At 40.3% G+C, this 26,217-nt stretch overlaps 1 protein-coding gene across 1 annotated transcript in view; it reads right to left on the bottom strand.

The window, feature by feature from the left end:
- The window catches only part of LOC129250212 (glutamate receptor ionotropic, kainate 1-like), a 53,805-nt gene that overhangs the window by 2,065 nt on the left and 25,523 nt on the right, over window positions 1–26,217 (bottom strand). Inside the window, exons 2-4 of the mRNA XM_054889847.1 lie at window positions 8,596–8,756; window positions 8,351–8,523; window positions 4,484–4,735 (exon numbers count right to left, since the gene is read on the bottom strand). Of these exons, the coding sequence (XP_054745822.1) occupies window positions 4,484–4,735; window positions 8,351–8,523; window positions 8,596–8,663 (493 nt within the window). The 5' untranslated portion in view covers window positions 8,664–8,756. The remainder of the gene's footprint in view (window positions 1–4,483; window positions 4,736–8,350; window positions 8,524–8,595; window positions 8,757–26,217) is intronic.

The raw sequence follows: 26,217 nt of genomic DNA, 5'->3' as shown, positions 1-26,217 counted from the left end.
GGCCAAAGTCGTTGCGTTGATGCCAAAAATAGCCCACAGAAATGTGCCACCGTTACTTGCGCGTCAAACTAATTAAGCAACAAGTAGCCGCCAGACAGCATTGCAGTAGGTGGTAGCCGCCGATTCCTCCATAGTAGTGAGATACAACGTGATCAACAATCAACCAACCGATGCGTTCAATGTTGCCAAAACCATATTTTGCCGGAATGTCGACGTTTCAACAGTAGTAGCGTCAACGATAGATGGGGTTTAGTTAAACGCCACCAACTATGCTTCGGATATCTTACAAATGGGCACAACTTATCAACATGTCAGCGAAGGACAACATGCGGCGTCAATGGTTGCCAGCGGAAGCACCACCATCTGTTGGACTCGCAAAACGACAAAAGCCGGCCAGCCCCCAGCGAAGGTCAAGTGGAACACGTGTTCAATTGCCATCAGTCAAGTCGGTCAACTTCTGTTCAAAATTCTGCCTGTAACATTGTTTGGACCACGAGGTAAAACGGAAGTTTACGCCATGATCGACGAAGGTTCTTCGGTGTCATTGTTAAGTGACAGCATCGCCACCAGTCTGGGGTTGCAAGGACCAGCATCGCTTCTGTCGTTGCAAAGGTACGGCAGAAACAAAACAACAGAGAAGTCACGCTCGAGTTACGAGGTCCACATACTAGTCATAATTTCGCAATAAAAAACGTGCAGACCGTTCGAAGTCTTAATTTGCCACTACAATCCTTTGACAAGAGTAAGTACAATCAATTAGAAACATTGCCTTTGCCGAACTATACAGATGTCAGGCCAGACCTACTGCTTGGGTTAGACAACTCGTTTATGGGTATTGCTCGTGATGTCGTCGACAATGGTCCCGACCAACCAATCGCCGCCAAGACAAAGTTGGGTTGGATGGTTTACGGGCCACTCCAGGGTATCACCACCACAGTATCAAGAGTGATGCTAGTCAGAGAGTCAACCGCACTGACAAAATTGCACGAGCTGGTAGAAAATTATATTGCAGTCGATAGTTTAGCTATTAGATCTCCGGTCAATGTCGAACTGGAATTTGATGCGGACAAACGTGCAAGAGGTATATTAGAACGAACTACCATACACAAAGGGTGTCGTTACGAAGTAGGCCTGCTGTGGCGAGAAGATGATGTGAATCTTCCTCCCAGCTACGACATGGCCCAAAAACGCTTACTGGGGTCAAGAATGAGAAGAGACAGCCAATTTGCCAAAAGTTACATACATGAAATCGACAAGTATGTGCACAAGGGTTACGCGAGGGAACTTTGTGCCGAAGAAGCCAGTATAATGAAAACAAATACGTGGTATTTGCCCCACTTCGGTGTGGTTAACGCATACAAGCCGGATAAGCTGCGCATAGTGTTTGACGCAGCCGCTAAGGCCTCCGATGTATCGCTTAACAGTGCCTTACTCAAAGGACCAGTTAAGGGCCAATCTTTAGTCAATATTCTCTTTAAATTTCGGCAAGGAACCATCGCGGTTGCTGGAGACATCCAGGAGATGTTTTCTCAAGTGCGCATCAGAGTTGAGGATCAAAACTCACAGCGCTTCTTGTGGAGAGGCGGTGATTCCAGTCAACCAGTTCATACTTATGCCATGACCTCAATGAGTTTCGGTGCTGCTTGTTCTCCGCTGTTCCGCTGCCGGGTTCCAACTGCGCAAGTTTGTGTCAAATAGCAAAGTCTAGAAGCTAATTTGAACGGTAGCAACAATGTGCCACGAGCAGTCATCAATTTGGAACGAGAGGCCACCGCTGATAAAATTCTGGAGATGTTTTGGAACGCAACCACAGACGCCTTGAATTCCATTTCAAGTTTTTTAAAATTTCCAACGACATTCTGCAGTGTAAGCGACTACCCACCAAGAGAGAACTGTTGGGAATCGTGATGTCCATGTACGACCCTTCGTAGCACACCGGATCGCAGAGATCCTCACATTAACGTCACCGGATCAGTGGCGATGGTTGCCTACGGCGTTAAACGTCGCAGACGAAGCCACACGTGCTATGCCGATACCTGAGTTCGCCTTACATTCGCGCTGGTTTAGTGGACCAGTATTGTTACACCAAGGCGAAGAATGCTGGCCTCCAGAAACCATTCTGACGTCCGACGAATATAGCAACGAGGAGATCACTAGTCGACACCTGCTTCTGTGCGATACAGGTGAGCCATTTATCAAACCTACTAAATTTTCATCCTTTTCAAAACTAGTAAGAGTGCTGGCGTGGGTGTTGCGATTCGTCAACAATACCAGGAGCGAAGACCGTTATGACGGTGAACGAATTAGCCGTTGCCGAAAACTGTCTATGCCGTCTGGTCCAAAAGAAGAGTACCAGCATGAAATCAGTCTGCTGCGTAAGAAGTCACCGTTGCCAAAAAGTTCCAGTCTCTACCAACTGACTCCGTACTTGGATGAAGAAGGTTTGCTAAGGGTCTATGGAAGGATAGACGCAGCATATTGTTTGCCGATTTCAGCACGTAGACCAATCATATTGCCAACAAAAAGCCACGTCACGAGGCTAGTAATAGCTGAGCAGCACCAGAAAAGGCACCACCAGAACGACAACCTTACGATGAACGAGGTACGCCAACGGTATTGGATACCCGCAATACGTAACGTGCTGAAGACCGTCAAAAAACATTGTCCAGTTTGTATAAACGACAGAGCCCAACCCGCTGCACCATTGATGGGTCAGCTGCCGCCGGATCGACTGACGCCATACGTCCTCCCCTTTACGTACAGCGGAGTAGACTACTGCGGCCCATTTCATGTGACAATTGGGCGTAGGACGGAAAAGAGGTGGATAGCATTATTCACGTGCCTTACCACTAGAGTAATCCACCTAGAGCTATCAGAAAACCTGGCAACCGACGCATTTATTATTTGTCGTAACTTCGTGAATCGCCGCGGAGTTCCAGTACGCATTCGGAGTGATAATGGCACCAATTTCATCGGTGTCCAGAAAGAAATAAAAGACGCAGAGAGAATGTTTGATTTCGCCGTCATCGGAAGCGAGCTGTCCAAATATCACATCGAGTGGGTGTTTAACTGTCCCGCCGATCCCAGCAGTGGAGGTTGTTGGGAACGCCTCATACAATGTACAAAGCGACTCCTGCATAAGGTATTCAAAGACGAGACACCGGGGTTGGAAACGTTCCACTCGGTCCTAATTGAGATAGAAAATATTGTCAATAGTCGCCCGTTAACAGACCTGCCAATTACGCCAGAAGAGGAAGAACCTCTCACACCCAACCATTTCCTAGTGGGTTGTTTGAACTCTATGTAAACGGCGCATCCAGAAGAGAACCGTCTATATCTGCGAAAGCAATGGAGAATCCCACAGAATCTAAAGGATCGCACATGGAAAAGGTGGACAGTGGAATATTTGCCTCGACTTCTATGTCGCTCGAAGTGGAGAGACGACACAGACGGGTTAAAGCCAGGACAACTCGTCATCATATGTGACCCCTCAGCGCCGCGAGGCCATTGGGAGAAGGGGCGAATTACCGAAGTGTTCAAAGGAAACGACGACAGAGTCCGAAGTGCGAACATCCGCACAACGCATGGGATCATCCATCGACCAGCACGAAAGCTAGCCGCTTTAAAGTTTTGCGGATCCGCCGAAGATCCGCCAGGAGGTGGGATGTGGTAACTCACAACGTTTGGCAACAGCAAAACTGGCCGGGCGCAAACCGCTGCCAATTCAAGTTTCCATACATATATACATTTTTTCTTGAGAGTTGAAAAGATGGTGGGCAGCGAACACAAGTTTTAGTTTTTTTTAGTTTTTCATAGTTATCGTTATTTTTCCTATTTCATTTGTCATTTTATATTAATGTATCGATTAAAGGCTAAACAATTAAAGTACAACATTTTTTAGTCGTCGCCAATAACAGATTACGTTTTAAGGCCTTCTGTATTATGGGAGTACAAATCCTTTACATCGATGGCAGGAAATCTACCCTTTTTCGAAATCCCTCAAAGTGTTTCCTTTGGGCATCTCTAAAAATAATGGTTGTTCACCATTGAAGTAAAATATTTGCTGATAGTAGTCTATAGTACGAGTATACAGGAAAATTAGAGGATATGGTATATTTTTATAATACGTAATATATTTAATTTATTCTATGTTTCACTTTCTAAAGTTTTACCGTTTAGTTGTTATAATTTTTAGGAATTACCAATACCCGAGCTGTATATAGAAAGTTTCATCAATATGTTTACAAACCAGTAGGACGTATTTATATTTCGTATGTCCTATAATTTAGCAAAACAGGGCAAGCATGCATGCGAGTATTTACAGGTTACTAAGTATCGAGTGTACATAAAAAGAACTTCGAGATGATATTTTTAAAAGTACAGTTTTTTATGGAATTATAAATTATGGAAATTAAAACTGCATTCCGATACCAAAAATTTCACATGTAAAAGAAAGTTGGAAATAAGCCTAACAAAAACTCACCATAATCTCTCTCATAAAGTATTCCCGCTCTGGTCCAATTCAAATAACGAATGACATCTTCGAATGCTGTATTCACGTAATCTTGTGTCGGATGCAGATTAATAGAAAACTCCGTTTTGGCAACATCAAGATCAATTCGCGTTTCCAAATGAGGTATATCGAGAGCATCACATATGGAATGAATATGAGAACCCAATATAGCATTAAATGGTCCAAACACGGCTTGTACGCCTGACTTAATTTGTGTGCAAACTTTATCCAAAATAGACGAACAAATCATGGTCGATTAGTGAATTTGGTCAGCAACTTTGCACTATATAACTATGTAAGGACTTCGCTTAAATGTAATTGGTTTAATTAATATGAAACATTTCGTAACAGGCAAGTTAGTAAGTTTTATTACAACCGTGTAATGGAAACCCCCAGATTATTGTAATCCTACGTTTCAGTTCAAACTTAAATCATTCCTGGCAATGAGTGTTATATACTAGGTTGTTCAATAAGTTTTGCGGCTCGATATGAAAGTGCGTTGCTACTAGCCTACGTTTTTTATGTTTTTTGTTATGTTGGTACACTTCTCATATGAACATATATTTCATTTTAATCTGTCAATTCATTCTTTGTTTAGAAGCCATTTAGTACCGACGTGTCACAGTATTTTCTACAGAGGAAAAAACCAAGTATCGTGCGTTGATTGAATTTTTAATTTTGAAACGTTTAAAAGCAACGGAAATTTATGAACGAATGCTGAACGAGTATAAGGACTTTTCGCCATTAATTATTACAATAGAAAGATGGGTTGCTGAATTTAAATGTGTTCGTACAAGCTTTGAAGACGATACACGTCAAGTGCGCAATGGGTGCCGTATTTACTAACAATGGAACAAGAACACATTCGAATGCGACGTTTGTTTTTTTAATGCAAACATAGATACAATATAAAATATGTATATAACAATGTTTGTTGACACTGCAACTAGTTACAGATAAGCTTACAAGCAGTACAACTGTGGTGACATAAAACTAATTTTGTGAAGAGATTTCCATAGTCCCTTCCTTAAGTTAATAGCCATAAAGTGGTTTGATTCGATGGAGTCGTCGGGTTAAACCTGAGGTGTTGAGGAGTTCGCTAGCTTCCTTTTTCCCGTGCGCTTGGAACCTGAGGGAGTGGGCTTCTGCTTGTTTTTTAATTTCTTTAGCTCCTCTCCTTATTGCCAAAGAACCAAGGTGAGTTGAGAATATCTCGAAGGATTTTATTCTGGAGTCGTTGAAGTATATTTACATATATTACTTTGACAGGCGAAACCCTATAGTTACGCGCCATAGGGCCACTCAGGATTTATAATTTGTTTATATATAGATATTTGTGATATGTGTAGATAGCTGTGACCTTTGTCCAATTAGCCATTTCATTTTTATTATCTCCAGATTGATTTCATACCCTTTAAGTTTTATATGCTCCTTCCATCGAAGCTTAGCATCGAGCGTTATGCCAAGGTATTTTGCAATGTTTGAATGTGGTATTGCGGCACCTGGCAGTATTATTGGATACTTATTCACTTTTTTGTGGATGAAGCTTGCATGAACTGACTTGGTATTGTTCAATTTTATGCGACAAGTCTTCGTTCATTCTTCAATAGCGTTTGTTGCAATTTGAAGTTTGGCTGCAACTTCTTCAGCACTTTTTCGAATTGGCAGTGTCGACTGCAAGCGATCAAGCTATTCGGGGGTATCGCAAGTCTCAGGTGTATAGAAGGTATAAGAGCGGCCCAAGAATGCTTCTTTGCAGCACACCAGGATTTCTTTCTTCAAGGTTAGAGTATTCGTTCCTCGTTTAACGCGAAAGTAGCGTTCGCTTAGATACGACTTTAGGAGGGCGCAAAAATATTTGGAAGGCAGGTAATTAGTTTGTTATTTAAACCGTCATGCTAAACCTTGTCGAAAGATTGGGCGTCGCCCAAGAATATTGCTGAAGACACGTTATTCTGTTCAAAAGAGTTACCTTTTTCAACTGTAATTCTGTTCACCTGGTCGATGGTTGAGTGCTTACTGCGAAAGCCAAATTTATGCAAAGGTAACAAGTTTTTAGAGTTAATGATTGGCGTCAATCGATTGAGCTCGAGGCGCGAGATGGATTGATTGATTAAATAACTTTACTAATTCAACCAAACTTATATTTGGTAACTTTTTTAGCACATTAGCTGTAATTATTGTGAATCGAATCCGGGCGCTTTTTTATCTTTTAATTGTTTTATTTCTCTTTTGAGTTCTTTTATGGTACCTACTGAATAAAATAGAGGTATTTTCGTTCACAGTAAGAGTATACATATTGTCACATTGATTTTCCCTATGTTGGAAAGTTTTTGTTAAGTGTTTGGCAAAAGCTATTGCCTTGTCCCTGTCCATTTTGGCCCATGTATTATTATCTTTTTTGATTGGAGGAACGTGACAGTTTTTTCGTTTCAAATATTTAGTACACTCCCAAATTGAGTAGCCACTTTTTGATTGGGTCTTAATCTTGAAATGTATTGATTTATGGATTCATTTTTAATAAAATTAATTCGCTATTCCATTCTTGTGATGCTTTGTTTAGTTTCGTTTAGTCACTAGGGGAACGAGTTTGTGGCCATTTTCGGCGTAATATTCTTTTGTTTGTGACTAGCTTCTTAATTTCTTTCTAGTAATTAGAATCAGTTGTTTTCCTTTTGAAATTGAGTACTCATCCAGGCGGCTCTCTGAATTTCTTGGACAAGCCTTTGAACTTCTTCTTATAAATGAGTTTTGGCGGTTACTAAGAAACCATTCTGTTGAATTTACGAAAACGATTTCCAGTCGGTGTTTTTATTGTGGAGCGTCGGATTAATTTCTGTCTCGATTATTGTTTCACTGATAGTTAAAAATATTGGTGAATGGTTAGAATTGAGATCAGAACCTTCGGCTATTTGAACAAAATTCGTTAACAGGTTTTTTACAATCAAAAACTCGATCCGGTCTGGAGTTTAATTAAAGTTGGACAATATGTTGGTTTCGCCGTTGAAATGAAGTCACATCTCGCGCTGCTTTTCGAAAAGATAAAGTGGGCTGCGTGCGTCAATTCATTGCTACGGATGAGACTTGGGCATCAGTTGTTTTGTTTGCGGATTACTTGAAAACTGAAAAAAATAGATTCTGCATATTAATGTTATGTATTAATCTGTTTCCAGACCTAAAAAAATTCATAAATGGGAATCTCGTTGGAACAAGTGTATTGATGCTCAGGGAGACTATACTGAATACTAAAGTGCATTTCAAACCATAAAATTGTGTTTTTCTTATGGAACCGCAAAACTTATTGAACAACCTAGTGCTTATACATTCGATACATACCAAAAAAGTCATTGTAATTCTTGGTTAACCAAGTTTTCCTATTCTGTTTGCTGAAGAATGATAATAATTCTGAAGTAATCTCAATAGTACAGAAGAACAACTTTTAAGGCCATGGATCATCATGAACAACAATTGAAGAGCAAGAGATTGCAAGCAGAAAATTTCAATTGGTTTTAATTACTTAAAATTTAGTTGGTCAAATCAAGTCATGGTTTAACTAAGTTGGTAAAGATAATAGTAAAATTAAAGTCGGTACTTAATAAGTTAAAACAGTTTTATAGTTAACAAAAAACTAAAAGATAACTTCGGCTTACTAATAATAAATTTGTTTACAATTAGATACTGTATTTCTGGGGTTCTTTGGGGAGAAATATATCATAACTGCACTGATGACTATATTTCGACGAGGGGTTTTTTAAACAGTTTCGTCGATATGAAAATTTCATATATTTGGGTTTTAGAAATATAATTTAGAAGCATCATAGATATTGTATTCAGTACCCTTTTGGCAGGCATGAAAGGAATCATATTTAGCCACATGCTGTAAATCAAACGAGAATTTTGTGTCCGGCAGCAAACTTTTGTCCTGGTTAATCCTGCTTATAGCGTACTGGAATGCTTGGTCGGTTGGACCATTTTGTTTGTCTGATGATATAGCACCTACGAGTATCATACTATAAATTATATAGCCCGGATAAGAATTACGTATGTTTATACGCATGAAATATTTGAAATACTATACTTACCAATGCGGATGACAGGTGGCAATGTTGAAGAGCTTTTCAATATTGCTAGGAGAATAAAAAACAAACATTGGATCCGATTCGAGTAAAACATCATTTTACAGTTCCCATGCGCGAATATCCCGGATATTAACTTATTTTTAGTTATTCAATTTAACTTTGTGCTGAAATATATATAAAAAAATATATGCAATATTCAAATCAAATGTTTTTAAACTTAAGTTATTAAATGTGGCTTCGTTACAAACTTTCGATGAAGTCAATGGAATGGATTTGAGTTATGACTCCATGACGTCTGGGATGTACACAATGTGCACCTCTTTTGAAAAAGAAGATACTCTAGTATTGTTTGACACCATAAAAATATCTCGATATATTTATAAATTTAAAAATTCATCAATAAATAGTTCCCTTGTCTAAAGTTTAGTATTATAGGTTAGGCTAACTTCTAGCTCCAGAAGAAACAAAATTGTCTCATTTGAAGCGAGGTTCCAAATCAACTACACATGTTTTGCTTGAACTGATGAAAAGGATTTTTATACAAGTCAACTGGCGGACATTGGTATTTCGTCGTTTGTGCTGATAATGTATTACAAGCAACATATGCAGTCGATAATGCGCAATATTGATATTGTATTGATCCTTTGCTGATAAATACAGGGTGGCTGATGAAAGCCGCTACCAAAAAAAAATTGAATAACTTTTTTTCTTTTTAAGTTATCTGTTCCATTTTTGTTTTAATTTGCAGATTGATCTTTAAAATTTACTAAAATGGATAACTGGGACACGCAAACAAGAATTTGGATAGTCCGCCGCTATCAAGCACTGGAGTCCGTAGTTTTGGTACAGAGAGAGTACAGGCGGATGTTTGGCGGCGATCCCCCGAGCAGATGGACCATAATGAGACTGGTGAATAATTTTGCTGAGCAAGGAACAGTCGCAAGAAGGCCTTATCATCGAAACCCACCAGTTCGGACGGAGGAAACGATCGCTGCTGTAGCTGCAGCTATACAAAGCAATCCAAGGGTTTCCACAAGAAGCTTATCTGCTCAATTTGGTGTCAGCCGACAGTCTTTGCAAACAATAATGCACAAAGATTTAGACTTATTTCCCTACAAAATTCAAATGGTTAACAAACTGAATGCAGCAGACTTGCCGATTCGCTTGGAATTTTGCCAGAAGATCCTGCAAATGGTGGAAGAAGACCAAAACATGTTAAACTGCCTTTTCATGTCTGATGAGGCCCATTTCGATTTAAACGGCAATGTGAACAAACAAAATTGTCGAATATGGAGTACTTCTAACCCACAGATACTCCACGAGACGGAATTGCATCCTCTTCGCGTGACAGTGTGGTGTGCGGTTTCTTCACTCTGTATTGTCGGGCCTTATTTTTTTGAAGAAAATGGTCACACCGTTACGGTTACTGGAGACCGTTATTTGAAAATGCTGAAAGAATTTTTCTATCCAGAACTACGCCGAAAGAGAATTCCTTTCAACTCTGTGTGGTTTCAACAAGATGGGGCAACGTCTCACATAGCCCAGACTGTTATGACAGAGTTGCGAGGAAAATTTACCAATAAACTGATTTCAAGAAACTCCGAATTTCGTTGCCCCCCAGGTCGCCTGACCTTACTGCACCTGACTTTTTCTTGTGGGGTTTATGTAAACAAGAAGTTTATAAAACGAAGCCAACAAATTTGGATGAACTAAAACAATCCATTCGGGCAACAATTGCGGCTATTCCTGTCGCAACTCTCAAAGCAGCAATGAACAACTTTTTACTAAGATACCGCACTTGTGTCAACGAGCATGGGGGGCATTTAAATTCAATTATTTTTGAAACTAGTTAAGCTACATTTAATAAAATTTAATGACCTTCAACTTGAAAAAAAAAATAAATGAATTCCATACACTAAAAAAAAAGTTATTTGAGTTTCTTAATGTAGCAAAATTCATCAGCCACCCTGTATTATAATAAATAAGATTAGTCTTCAAACGAAGATTAGATGGAAGAGTTCTGTTAAATGGCTCCCAACATGGGACATTACTTATCAAGAACGAAGTCTACACGCTTAGCCGGGACGTTGAAATCGTGGAAACAAATGTAACACAACACCTCTGGCGGATAAATACATACTTACAATTAAGAGGTGCCAAAACGATGAGTTAAAAAAATTAAGTTTTAGAAAACGGTTAAGGTAAAGAGCAAACTTTTTTTAAGAAATTGTTAGAAGCAACAACGCGTGCGAGTGCAAAGCTTAGAGTTTGGGAAAATGTTGATGAAATGTCTTAAACGTTTTCGGTGTTAGCAACTGGGGCTGAAAAAATTCAACTTTTGAAGACGTGAAAATTGTGCAAGGAGTAAAATGTCAAAAAAGCATGGACATTGTTAATACCTTTCCGGAGTTTGACTGGAAACAGTACAGTTATGTATCGTGACGACAGGACACACTTCTTACAAATTATATGATAACGCGGATGGTTGCTCTAAACACTATCAACCGGCATCTATGATAAGGAATGCGACTAGTCGCTCATCTGATGCAGTATGGCAATCTTTCAAAACTCTTCTTTGTTTTCAAGCAGTAATATCACGATTAGCTCTCACGTACTCTGATAAGAATCTGTTAAGAGGAAAATTTAGCTCATTGAGCAAGAGCTAGCCAATCTAAGAGATGGAAGTAGTACTGTTTTGAAGTTTCTCGATAAAGTAGAACAGAAACTTACCCTCCTTATGAATAAAACAATTATGAAACACGAAAAGGTGTCAGCCAAACCGTCAAACTTTCGGATTCAAACCCCCAACAAAATTTTAATACAATAAAGGGTGCCACTTTTTATTATACATACAAGCAGACAAGTTAAAAAATAACATCAATGCTTAAAAATTATACTCTAAGCAATATAATATATTGCAGCCAAAACATGTAGATTTGTCTTTGTGTTTTTACCTCCAACGATAACGATATGTAAGCACGATGTAGAAATGGTTGAAAATAATAGTTGTAATATCATCTACACTAATATTACAATATAAAGAGGAAGACTTTGTTTGGTTGTAATGAATAGGCTCAAAAACTACTGGACCGATTTTAAAAATTTTTTCACCATTCGAAAGCTACATTATCCACGAGTAACATAGACTATATTTTATTTTGGAAAAAAATAGGGTTCCGTAAGATATTTGGATTTTTCGGACACAAACTGAAAAAAATCAACCAAAGAAGTTACTTATTTTGCGTAGGCTGCCTAAACTACAAAAGATAGAACCATAAAATGTTATAATTAACCCTTAGCCACCTAACGTGTATTCCAGTAACACATCCACCTAACGTCGGTCATGGTGACCGCTTGGGTTTAAGTACTATTAACAAGGTTAAAAAGTCATAAATTGGCAAAAAATTAAACCACATTAAGTTCTTTAGTTGTTTTTATTTCAAATTGTTTTAATAAATTCTTAAAATTAACATTTTTTTCTTTTTATTATTATTAATCAAAGTTCACTTACAAATATTTCAACAAATTATAGGTTCTTTATTAAACTGAGAGCTAAGCAATAACAATCAATGAGATCAATATTTTTTTAATTATTTTAGTAACTTAAGTATATAACCTCTTATATAAAACTATCATTGGCACAATCAAATCACAATCATTACAAAATTACAGCCCCCTAACATTTACAATTTGTCGCGGCAGCTTATACACAAATTGGATTTTTGCACTGAAAACACAAATGGAATGTTTTACGTTTTTTTTTTGGGTCACACGTTGAGCAAGTTTTGCGTGTTTCTAATTTATCAGAGCTGCCTGCCGAAAATGATCTTGGTTCTTCATCTATTTTGAAAACCCGGCGAATAGCATTCTGAAGATCCCTCTGCAATCCAAACTGGTTCACTCGACGTCTCAAATGAGGTTCGATAAGTTCTTTAGCCAGTTGTTTCATGAAATTCAGTCTGGGCACCTTTCTCTGAGCTTGGTTCATGTTGCTGATGATGTATAAATTTGCCGCAGATACATCCAGCATTCTGTAGAACACTGCCATTGGCCAGCGCTGTGTGCGTCGAGAAGTTGAATAAATGGCACATTTCTGATCTAATGTATCGACGCCTCCTTTGGTGCTATTATAGAAAGTGATCATTTCTGGCTTTTGTTTTTGTGGATCAATGGTTGGCATGTGATGCATGCTGGAGAGAACAAGCACGGATTTGTTTTGCTTTGGTACATAAGACACCAATGTTGTATCTGACGTAAATCCAAAAATCGAAGAGCCAACGTCTCGGTGACGGCTAGGTAGAAATTGGGGAGGTACTTCCCTTTTATTTTTTTTAAGGGTCCCTACAAGTGTCAGCTGTTTTTGCTTCAGGATTTTCATTAGCTCTACTGAAGTAAACCAGTTATCAGTCGTAACATTTCTGTGGGTTCCTTCAATCGATGCAATCAGTCGCAAAACTGATTGCGTGGGTTTGTTCAGTCGTTGGTATTCATCGGGCAAGCCTTGGCTATCTGAGTCTTTTCCCAAGTATATGTAGCCATCAACAAGATATCCATTTCTGGCGTCAGTCATGCACATAATTTTTAATCCATATTTGTTGGGTTTTTTCGGCATGTACATTTTGAAGCCGCATCTCCCACGGATAGCCACCAACATCTCGTCAATACAAGCGTAACTGCCAATTGAACAAACTTCTTTGCAGTTTTGTATCAGCTTACCAAACAGCTGAGATATAGGTGCAGCTTTGTCAGTGCTACGGCGTTCATCTCTGGTGCTCGCATCATCAAATCGAAGGCAATTCAGCAGTATTTCAAACCTGTTCTTGCTCATTATACAACGATAAATCTCTCTTCCTGTGCCATCTGTGATGTACCAACATGTGTATTGTGTGTGGTTTTCTTTGAAAATTGCGGTATAGTACAACATACCGATCAAAGCTTTTAGCTCCATTACGTCGAGGTCATGAACACACGTCTGATTTTGATAGTTTGGTCTTATCTTGATAATTTTTTCGTTTGTATATTTAACAATTTCTTCTAACATATCATCAATGAAAAATAACTGCCAAATATCGGCTGGTTTTGTATTTCTGTTCAAAACATCTCTGAAGTTCCTTTTCAATCCTGGAGGTTGATGAATGATGTTGTGTTGCAAAGTCCTCGATCGCGAAACTGGAGGTTGGCTCGACCAACGGAACCGATTTTTCCGAAATAGTTCCGGTATCTTGCCAATGGAACATCGTCATCTGAAGATTGATCATCAACTGGCACATCACCATCATCATTATTTTCACATAACTCGTCAACATCAATTTCAGAGTCTGATTGACACACACTTTCAATCACGTGGTCTAAAGGTACATCTTCTACGTCACTGCAGTCTTCATTTGGCAATTCCGGCTCGTCCCTTTGATCCTCAGCATCTGAGTCACTCTCTTCTAACCATCTACAGATATTTCGATCACGTTGAGACATGCTGAACCTAAAAAACGATAAGAAAATGTTAACACTAAAAGAAACGTAACAACCTAACGTCAGTCACCAGGACCGCATACGATATATATTTACCTGATTCTTTTCACTGCGCGCACGTGTTGCTTGGCCGAGCGCAGAGCGCAAACTGAAGAGAGAGGAGAAAAGGTACACAGAGTCACAGGCGTGGGGCCCGCGTAGTAACGGAAATATTTGAAAAAAATAGATCGCTCAGAGTCATCGTGACCGACGCTAGGTGGTTAAGGGCTAATACTACACACTATACCTATCTATGTCGAGTGAGGCACAACAACCACATTTTTATTTAAAAATCTTGAATTTTTTTTTGGACTACTTTTAAACGCGTTTATTTTACTCATGCTATTAATCCTTATCAAAATAAATTATTTCATCAATAAGTACAGTTTATGTTGATAATATTTGGTCTTTGAATGATTAAAATTGGACGTTTGGTTTTGAAGCTGTGGTGAAATTAAAATATTACGATTTCTGCTGCACGGCCCGTTGCGAAGTGGGCGTCACCAAGGCCAGGGGTGCGCGTGCGGGAGAGGGGTGTTTAGATCTTTGAGTAAGGTACCCGCGCGGCTCAGACGCGAAGTCGGCTCCCTACGCAGCGGTCGTGCGCGAAGTCTAATAATTTTCATGAGATTTTTTTTAGATTTTGTTCTTAAAACTACACCTACGCAAAAGTTCTTCTCAGAGCTAAACAACAGTCCTTCTCAGAGCTATACAATAGTTCTTTTCAGGGCTAACCAACAGTTCTTTTCAGAGCTAGAATATTACACGCTATTAACATTTTCTTAAACATTTGAAAATGCCTAAGAGAGCCAGGTCTCAACTTTCTAAACATAGTTCTCAAGCACGAGCAGCAAAAATACGTCGTATAGGAGAATCTTCACCTGAACGTTCACAACGCCTTGCTGAACAAAATCAGAGAATCTCTCAGGTACGCGTACGAGAGTCGAGTGTCGAACGTTCGCAACGACTTGCGCAACAAAATCAGAGAACCTCTGAGTTACGTGCACGAGAGTCGAGGCTGGAGCGTTCCCAACGTCTTGCCGAACAAAGCTTGAGAACCTCTGAGCTATGGGCTCAAGAGTCGAGGCTGGAGCGTTCCCAACGTCTTCATGAACAAAATGTAAGGACCTCTGACTTACGCGAACGAGAGTCAAGTGTCGAGCGTTCGCAACGTCTTGCCGAACAAAGCTTGAGAAGCTCTGAGCTACGCGCTCAAGAGTCGAGGCTGGAACGTTCCCAACGTCTTCATGAACAAGTTGCGCGAAAGAGAGTCGAGTGTCGAGCGTTTGCAGCGACTTAGAGCTCAAGCAGAGAGACAGCAGTTGTCCACAAATAGAGTTCGCAATCGAATTTTAGCTAACAGGAACAGACTGGCTTTCAGATATGATTATGCACAACAAGCGTCCGTCCAAATCGGAGTCATGAATAAGATCTGCTCTAACTGCTCTGCCAAGAAATGGGAGGACGAACCTAATGGTATGTGTTGTGCTTCAGGTAAAGTGTGTCTTCCTAACCTTCAGGAGCCGCCACAACCAATAAAAAATCTTTTAACTAATAACCATTTTTTAACAAACATACGTAAATACAATAGTATTTTTCAAATGACTTCGTTTGGCGCAAAAGAAATCAGGGAAGCAAATTTTATTTTTTTTTTTATTTCGGATGCAGACCAGTTATCATTGCGATCAAGCATCGCACCAACCTTAAAAATGGATTTAATTCGCGAATTACAGACCACTTTGAATAATCATAACGTGTATATACGAAGTTTTAAACAAAACTTAGAACTTAACTCATCACATAATTTAAAGCTAATTATTCATTCTGATCGCACTCCACAGACAGCACACAAAGGCAGATACAATGCTCCTACTGTAAACGAGGTAGCCGTTCTCTTGGCTTACACGGTGGAGACGGACAGCTCAAAAGAGTTTCTGAGCTACATCGGTCCTATGATCCACTACAATATCCTGTAATGTTTGTGACAGGTGAAGATGGTTATTATTTGACTATTCCTCAGCAGGGTTCTGCGCGTAATAAAACTGTTTCGTGTATGCAATTTTATGCATTTAGATTAATGTTTAGAACTAACTCTTTTAATCCGTTACATTATTACAGAGACTTATTTAGTCAATATTGTGTTGACATGATGGCGAAAATGATATCGGAAAGATTAAATTATATTTCGCGGAATCAACAAAGACTGAGGGCTGATGACTACATCCATCTCAGAGATGCCTTAAATCATGACGCAAATGTTGACCCATCAAATATCGGTCAACATGTCATATTGTCATCATCATTTACGGGTTCTCCGCGTTTCATGCACGAGAAAACGCAGGACGCGATGACGTACGTCCGAAATTATGGTAGACCTGACTTATTTGTCACTTTTACATGCAACCCCGAATGGCCTGAAATTAAAGCAGAGCTTCTACCAGGACAACGGTCTTTCGACCGTCATGACATAATTTCACGTGTGTTTCATTTAAAAATGAAGAAATTCATCAAATTATTTGTCAAAGAACAGATATTCGGTAAAGTAAAAGGTTATATGGCAAGTGTAGAGCGGCAGAAGCGCGGTTTACCTCATTGTCATTTGCTGTTCTGGCTAGAAACTAAAATACAACCAGATGAGATCGACAGTGTCATAGTTGCGGAGCTACCCGATCAACAAATTGATCCGGTACTACACGATATTATAACTAAAAATATGGTACATGGACCCTGCGGAGAACATAATTTAGCTGCACCGTGCATGAAGAACGGTGTCTGCACAAAAAAATACCCTCGCCGTTTCATTAACGACACCCAGACCGAAAATGGCGGTCGGAGCACTACGTTACAACTCAGGGGCAACATGGTGACGATAGATAATAGGTGGATTGTTCCATACTCCCCGCTACTTTGTAAGACTTTTAATGCTCATATAAACGTGGATTATTGCCACTCTGTCCAAGTCATTAAATATATATGTAAATATATAAATAAAGGTGCAGATCAGGCAACTTTTAGCCTTAGAAACCCACACGATGAGGTCGAAAACTATTTAAATGGAAGGTACATAAGCACATCTGAAGCTGTCTGGCGCTTATTTGAATTTCCTATTCACGAGCGGCATCCTACTGTAGTGCATTTGGCCGTTCATCTAGAGAACGGTCAAAGAGTGTATTTTACACCAGGGACAGCTCATCAAATTGTCCAAAACCCGCGCAATACCACATTACTGGCATTTTTTTCTCTCTGTAATGAAGATGAATTTGCGAAAACTCTTCTGTATCATGAAGTCCCGCAATACTATACAAATACATATATAGGCAAATAATAAATTCACTAGAAGGAGGCGTGGTGAAGATGTAGTTGGACATCTGGGGATAAAAATAGATGCCGCTTTAGGTAGAGTCTACGGGATACATCCATCCCAATCAGAGTGTTTTTATCTTAGGATTCTACTGCACCACGTACGCGGTCCGACCTCATTTGCATACCTTGAAACTGTAAACGGTATTGTCAAAGAGACATATCAAGCAGCATGCCGTGACCGAGGTTTACTTGAAAGCGATGACCATTGGGGAAACACTTTAAGCGAAGCTTCGTTGTCACAGTGTCCAAAAAAACTAAGGGAGTTGTTTGTAGTCATACTTTTATTTTGTCAACCATCGGAACCATTGAAGTTGTGGGATACTTTCAAAGATCAGTTCTGTGAAGATATTAGACATCGGATCAGACAACAGAATCAGGATAACACTTTACCCTTCACTGAAGTCATTTACAATAAAGGATTATTTGAAATTGAAAACAAACTTATAGAATTAAACGACAAAAATTTAAGTGATTTTGGATTACCTTCTCCCGTTCGTACCCAGAATAATACTATTGACACAATGGTACAACAGTACAACAGAAATGATCTAACAGCGTTTGTTAATGACAATGTGCCCAAACTAGTACCGGATCAAAGACATGCTTATGAGACTATTGTGGACAGCGTGAACAATGATACTTTGATACTTGCTAAGATACGGCATTCAGGGAAGATAGCGATTGCAGTTGCTTCATCAGGAATTGCTGCAACTCTCTTGAACGAAGGAAAAACTGCTCATCTACATTTAAACTCCCGCTATCCGTATCTTTAGATCAACGGTCTACATGCTCTATTCGGAAAAATGGGCCTCTTGGTAAGTTGCTGCAAGACGCGTCGTTGGTAATATGGGATGAATGCACCATGAGTCATAGAGCTCATGTGGAGGCCGTGGACCGTACTTTAAGAGACCTCCGAAGCTCTCCTGATGTCATGGGTGGTATCACTTTTGTATTTGCTGGAGATTTCCGACAAACGCTTCCGGTCGTCAACAGAGGTACGCGAGCAAATATTATGAAGGCATGTTTAAAATCATCTCACCTTTGGACATCCGTACAACATTTGAATTTGCGCACCAATATGAGAGCTCATCTACATGGAAATATGCATAGCAACTTTCCACAACAGCTGCTGAAACTTGGAGAAGGAATTTTTCCATCTTTAAATTTGGGCACCGATTATGCGGTTACTTTGGATGATTCTCTAGGCCAAATAGTCCATAATTTAGATAGTCTGATAGATGCTATATATCTTGACATCGAAAACTTAGATCAAAATGATTTTCGTTGGCTGTGTGGTAGAGCAATAGTTTCTTCCAGGAATGAAACAGTCAACGAAATAAACAATTTAATTATGCAGAAAGTACCGGGTGAAGTTAAGTGCTATAAATCCATAGACACCGTCACTAACATCGAGGACGCAGTGCACTACCCCCAGGAATTTTTAAATTTCCTGAACCCCGCTGGGCTACCACCTCATGAACTATCGTTAAAAGTTGGCACGCCGATAATGCTTCTCAGAAATTTGAGCCCCCCCAACATGTGCAATGGTACGAGACTTCTTATCAAGGAGCTAAAAGATAATTTAATAGTAGCGAAGATTATCACCGGCCCTGCAGCTGGTGAATTAGCTCATATACCAAGAATACCCATGATCCCTACTGTTTTGCCAATACCTTTTAAAAGGCTCCAATTTCTAGTAAAAATTTCTTTCGCACAAATCACAAGGCCAAACATTCAAATTAGTAGGAATTGATTTACGAAAAGAATGTTTTACGCATGGGCAACTTTACGTTGCCCTATCACGGGTCGGCGCTCCCGACCATCAGCATATTTTGTTAGCTGAAAATAATTTAACGTCAAATGTTGTTTATAGAGAAGCTCTACAATAATTGAGTTATGTATCCTAAAACAACAGGTTGCACTGCGGGACTGCAGGCAGAAGTGAACACTTTTGCCGGGAGCAAGACTTAGTTAGCGCTTTGCGGGCGGTCCTTTAGTTAGTTCTAATAGAGATATATTTAGTATCGGCTGTGCACCCGTGCGAAGCCGGGGCGGGTCGCTAGTATATAATATGTTTGCAATCAATGATGGCAACCGTGTGACAGAAAATTCAGAAAATTCAAAAAGCAGGTTTATTCCTCAAAAGTGATATTATCGCTTTCAAAGTACTTCCATTAACTGCAACGCAATTATGCCAACGTTTAAAGCAGCTCTGGAAACTTGTCTGAAACTTCGACTTCTCCATTTCTTCCTTTAATGTGTTAAAACTTAATTAAACAGAAAAAAGTTGCAGAGACCCGATGGCTTTTGGATGGTGTTCGTTCCCTTCATGGTCAAAAATACGTCACGTATAATGATGTAAAATCAACGAATTCTTTTCCCAAAAATCCTTTCTTTTGCTTTTGCGAATTGCTTCATCTAAACGCTTCATAACGGCCAAATAATAATCATTATTAACTGGCTGACCTACTGGTCTTACTATCGCTTTCTTTTTTGACTGAAAACAACGTGTTTTTTTATAATTATAGAAAAATTTGCTGTCGATATCAAAATTTTATATATTTTTTAAGTATTTAATATTACAGTTTCAAGATATAAACCTTATGAACACTCATGATGTTGAAACAACTTTTAAATAAAGATTCAGCTGACCTTAACGAACTGCTACCTTATAATATATCCAAACAATATCCTTACATTTTGCACGACATAGAATGAACCTATTTGGTCCGAGCAATAACCTTGCATGCAAACGAAGGCGGACAGAGTAGTTACTCTGGGACGCACTGTCGGATTGGATGTCAACCGTCTTGACAATAAAGCAAGACCTATAATGGTTGACGGGTGTCCGGTGGAACTCGTTCGAAGCTTCTGCTACCCCGGCTGCTCTACCACGACGGACGGCGGAGTAGATGAAGATGTCAACTACGGTATGGGCGAGTTCGCAAATCTCCAGGCGCACTATACTGCGAATATTCAGCTGGTCTTCAACACCATCACACAGAGGCTACAACCACAAATGCCTCCCCATTCTCTGTAGAATATTCTGACCGAATATAATCAGCAACGACGCGCTGAGGAGATCAAGGGATGAGAAGCCCATCCTATGGCAAATTAAACTCAGAAAAAGGCGATGGATAAGTAACACGCTTAGAAAACCACCAGATAGCATCACGAGAATAGCACTGGGCTGGAAGAACCCTCGAGGGAGCATAGGTCGCGGTCGGCCAAAGATTACTTGGCGAAGGTCACATAGGACGGCGCAAAAACAACAGCCCAGAACCGTTTACTATGGCAGAGTCTTTCGAGGCCCTATGCTCCCCAGTGGAGTGAATTAGATTTGTAGGGGGTTGGACAAGTCCAAGCGATGAATTTTCAGAGATCCGAAAGAGGAGGAGCATGAACTTTGTCCATACTCAGTATATCGCAACCCAATATCCTAAGTCTGATTCGGGAAAAAGCAGGACGGCTACAGAGAGAATGCTCTGCATTGTCGTCATTCTCAAGGCAGGATAGGCATATCGGGCTGTCTACGCCCCCCATGGTAGCCATATGCTGTCCACAGACGTTGTGCCCTGTGATTACACCCGCCAGTACTCTAAGGTCCTTTCTGCTGAGTTTTAGGTTGCTATTTTCCTGTTTGGTTGTTTCACAAAGTACTTGGCTACTCTTCACGAGTTCAACTCAGACCAACGACCTCTGTGGGTAGTCAGATGCAGAATTGACACCTAGAAAGGATTCAGGGCCTAGTGGCATACTTGCAGAGCCTTCAATAGCCAGTTTATCAGCTTTCTCTTTCCCTGTAATACCAGAATGTCCAGGAACCAAAATAAGACTAACTTTGTTGTGTTTTGCAACACTGTTCAGTTTTGTCTCACATTCACCGAAAAACATCGAAAAGCAGCGTGGGTTAGCTTGACTGTCACTACATATTCCAATACCTCGCCATTTTTTCTCAATTAGAAGAATATCGTAGCCATCTGTCCTGTGGCATAGGAGTACTCAATTTTTTGCCTAAGGACCATCTAGATCCGCTACCATTACTAGTTTTGGATCCGTCGGTGTAGAAAGTGTGCTGATATCTCGTTAATAGGTTTTCTGGACTTAACCATTGATCTCTATCTGGGATCAAAGCATCACTCGTGCAGAGCCGATTCACAAGATTTCCCACTTTGAACGTGGGAAATTCAGAATTGTTGAACATAAGCTTCCGCAAGACATGCCGTACCTTGTCATGTCGGTCTCCTTGCCGCGGGGATAAGGTTTAAGTGGTGAGTTAACCCCATGCTATGGAGATTAACTTACCACGAACTAAGAGGGCAGCTCCATATAGGATTTGGGTATCCACTCATCCGCGAAACGGCGGAATTGGTGGCCACCCAAGTACTATGTGGAGAGTACCGTACCGCCAACCTGGCAGGAGGTATAAAATGCATTTTATTACAATGTGGAGGCTAACAATGGATCAATCTGCACGAGGTAACCCACTTTTGGGAAATCCTCCCGTCGAACAATCGACGGCTCGAGCATCGGATGTGCAGGCCCGAACCCCACACTTCCCTATGACCGGAACTGACACCCAGGGTTCCGGAGGAAGCGCACTACTAGTGGTGAAACATGGCACATTGGCTATGCCAATGGAGGGCCGAGTGAGTGTGAGCGATACAGCGCCGTCGAAAAGATCTGAAGCAACTGAACAAGTTGTGGAGGATGTGGAGATGGCGGAAAATCTCTCAGTAGGTACCGAGTAAGTCTTTGACAACGGTCAAACCTGGTGGGAATCAGGTAAGTACCGGTAAAAAGACTGAAGTTATTGGAGAGTCGAACTCAGGTGTTGGTCTAACCGCAAGGCAGATCAGAAGGGGAGGCAAGCCGAAGCATTAGCTGAGGCAAGTACTGAAGCTCCGTCAATTCCGACCCCTGTAATGGAAACGGTAAAGCGTGGCAGAACGGAGGATTCCTCTGTAGCGCTGCGCTCTTCCGGAAACGAGACGGGGTCTGTGCCAACGATCGGGAAGAGGAAAAAGGCAAAGAAGAGGAAAGTCGAACGACGGAATTTGGAAATGCCTGCATCCTGGACCCAATCCAAGGCAGACAAACCTTTGCCTCACAAGGCAGAGGCTAAGGGACCTCAAATGTCGAATGACACTCTTCCGTCAACGTCTGACGAATCATTCGCGAGAATGGCAGCAAAGGCAATGACGGTGGAGATGCATACCGACAAACAAGACGGTCTACTATCCAAGGTGCAACAAGACTATCTTGACAGCTATCTTTGGAAAGCTATCGGTGAGTCGAAAGACGCGCCGACATTCGAGGGGAAAAGCGTGGTGGGCGGCATCATAAAGGTGCACTATTCCAATGCTTTTTCCCGAGAATGGCTGTCAAAAGAGATAGCAAAGATTCCAGACTGCGAAAACAGCAAGTTCATTCTTGTTGAGAGTAGCAAAGAAAGGCTGGTACGAGCGAGTGTCTGGATTCCGGGTCCTTCCTGTAATTCAGCAGAACTCCTCACACGCATCCGTGTTCAGAACAAAGATCTTGGCACGACTCTCTGGAGAGTATATTCGTGCACCAGGCAGAAATCCGCTACCACTTCGGAGGCGGGTTCCCACCTGGTATTGGGTATCGATCTTGGGTCCCTCAAGGTTTTTAAGTCGAAGTGACGGCACCCGTACTCACCCGTACTCACCTACATCTGGGGCGAATCCACTTCCGTTTCCAGGATATGGTGGAGGACAAAGCGTAAATATACTCAGTCTCATGACTGAAGTAATATTTACACAGATAAATCTGCAGCATAGCAAAGCGTCTACGGCTCTCTTGTGCCGTAGGCATGCAAAACTGCAAACAAACCCACACGTAATACTAATACAAGAACAATGGGTATTTCACAAGCGTATCTGTGGTCTAGGTGCTAGGTCGTGGGGACAAATACTTCATTGTGAAGGGAATGTGAGACCGCGAGCATGTATTATCATGTCGAGGTTGATCGAACACACGATGTTAAAAGAGCTATGCTCCGGAGATATCGTTGCTGCAAAAATAAAGTACTTGAAAAGTGGGAACAGTGTCGAAGCTATCATAGATTCGGCCTACCTACCCTCCGACTCTTTACAGGCACCTCCTTCGAGAGAGCTAAGAGAAGTGGTCAAGTATGCAGAATCCAATAATCTGGGGCTAATAGTGGATTGTGATGCAAATTCACAGAACATTGAATGGGGAAGCAGCAAATGCAACCCCTGAGGTCTCAAGTTACTGGATTTTATCCTGTCATCCGATTTGGTCATTCAAAACACTGGTAACAAACCAACTTTTGTGACCAGAAGGAGACAAAAGGTGATTGATAACACTTACCATTAGGTCAGTTGGAAATCAAATCAACCGATGGCGAGTTTTGGATTAGGACTCTGGTCTTATCGAATTCCGACTGGGAATTGACACAATATGAATACATTCCGGTAGGAATCCTCGAAATGTGGACTGGGACAGGTATGGTGAGCTTTTAACAGAGCGATTACCAAACCTGAAAAATCTCAAAACAGCAGAAATGATTGAAGATACTAATAAGAAATTAGAAGGTACTTTAATCAATTGCTTTGAGGAACTGCGCCCACTCAGGCAAAGCAGACAGGGAAAAGCGTTTCCTTGGTGGAACCCTGAACTGTCGAAGCTTTGTGTACGGTCCACGAAACTTCTTAATAAGGCCTTGTAGACCAAGACAGAAGAGGACTGGGCTAATCATCGACAAAAGGATCTTCACAGCCTGTCTTGCATTTGAATATATAAGTTATCATATCATGCCTGCCCTAATATTTGACCCAGCAGTTAGCATTGCTTTGCTCTTGTTTTTCACAAACAAGTGCAACAATGAAAAACAGCAAATTCCTTTACGGTACCCAGGTACCCAGACTAAGAGCATTGCTTAACAATAGCTTAGCGGTGTGATCTTGTTTTTCACAAACAAGTGCAACAATGAACAACAGCAAATTCCTTTACGGTACCCAGGTACCCAGACTAAGAGCATTGCTTAACAATAGCTTAGCGGTGTGATCTTGTTTTTCACAAACAAGTGCAACAATGAACAACAGCAAATTCCTTTACGGTACCCAGGTACCCAGACTAAGAGCATTGCTTAACAATAGCTTAGCGGTGTGATCTTGTTTTTCACAAACAAGTGCAACAATGAACAACAGCAAATTCCTTTACGGTACCCAGGTACCCAGACTAAGAGCACTGCTTAACAATAGCTTAGCGGTGTGATCTTGTTTTTCACAAACAAGTGCAACAATGAACAACAGCAAATTCCTTTACGGTACCCAGGTACCCAGACTAAGAGCATTGCTTAACAATAGCTTAGCGGTGTGATCTTGTTTTTCACAAACAAGTGCAGCAATGAACAACAGCAAATTCCTTTACGGTACCCAGGTACCCAGACTAAGAGCATTGCTTAACAATAGCTTAGCGGTGTGATCTTGTTTTTCACAAACAAGTGCAACAATGAACAACAGCAAATTCCTTTACGGTACCCAGGTACCCAGACTAAGAGCATTGCTTAACAATAGCTTAGCGGTGTGATCTTGTTTTTCACAAACAAGTGCAACAATGAACAACAGCAAATTCCTTTACGGTACCCAGGTACCCAGACTAAGAGCATTGCTTAACAATAGCTTAGCGGTGTGATCTTGTTTTTCACAAACAAGTGCAACAATGAACAACAGCAAATTCCTTTACGGTACCCAGGTACCCAGACTAAGAGCATTGCTTAACAATAGCTTAGCGATGTGATCTTGTTTTTCACAAACAAGTGCAACAATGAACAACAGCAAATTCCTTTACGGTACCCAGGTACCCAGACTAAGAGCATTGCTTAACAATAGCTTAGCGGTGTGATCTTGTTTTTCACAAACAAGTGCAACAATGAACAACAGCAAATTTTTTTACGGTACCCAGGTACCCAGACTAAGAGCAATGCTTAACAGCAACTTAACAGTGGCGTTCGCTAACAACAACATAGACAGACAAAGGGTATTTAAGGTGGCAGCGTAGAGTAGGAAGGCAGTTATTTTGATTCGTGGGTTTACAACGACAAGTCGTGAACAGGAATAAAAAACTGAACTTGTATTTTAAAACTTAATTAAACTAGAAATAAAGTATTATAAGAAAGGTGATTTAAAAAAACTTAACTTGTATTTTAAAAAACTTAATTAAACTAGAAATAAAGTATTATAAAAAATGATGTTTAAAACTTAATTAGAATAGAAATAAAGTGATGTAAAAAATATTATAAAAAAAGTGTTTTAAAAAACTTAACTGGCGCCCAACTTACGGGAACGAATTCCAAAAAACAAAAATCGTGATAAACGAGAAAAAATCGTGCCCAAAAAAAAAAAAACAAAAAAAAAACTTAATAATGGACAAGTGAGCATTGTATAAAGTGGACTTAATATAAAGTCATCAGGAACGCTAAGTAAAAATTCCAAAATGCAAAATCGTGATAAACGAGGAAAAATCGTGCCCAAAAAAAAAAAAAAAAAAACTTAATAATGAACAAGTGAGCATCACCAAGTGAACATTGTATAAAGTGGACTTAATATAAAGTTATCAGGAACGCTAAGTAAAATTTCCAAAAAACAAAATCGTAATAAAACGAGAAAAAAATCGTGCCTAAAAAAAAAAAACAAAGAAAAAATCGTGCCTAAAAAAAAAAAAAACTTAATAATCAACAAGTGAGCATCAACAAGTGAGCATTGC

The sequence above is a fragment of the Anastrepha obliqua genome, chromosome 6, assembly GCF_027943255.1.
Source record: "Anastrepha obliqua isolate idAnaObli1 chromosome 6, idAnaObli1_1.0, whole genome shotgun sequence".
Taxonomy (NCBI): Eukaryota; Metazoa; Arthropoda; class Insecta; order Diptera; family Tephritidae; genus Anastrepha; species Anastrepha obliqua.
This window is presented reverse-complemented; position numbering and strand designations above follow the sequence as displayed.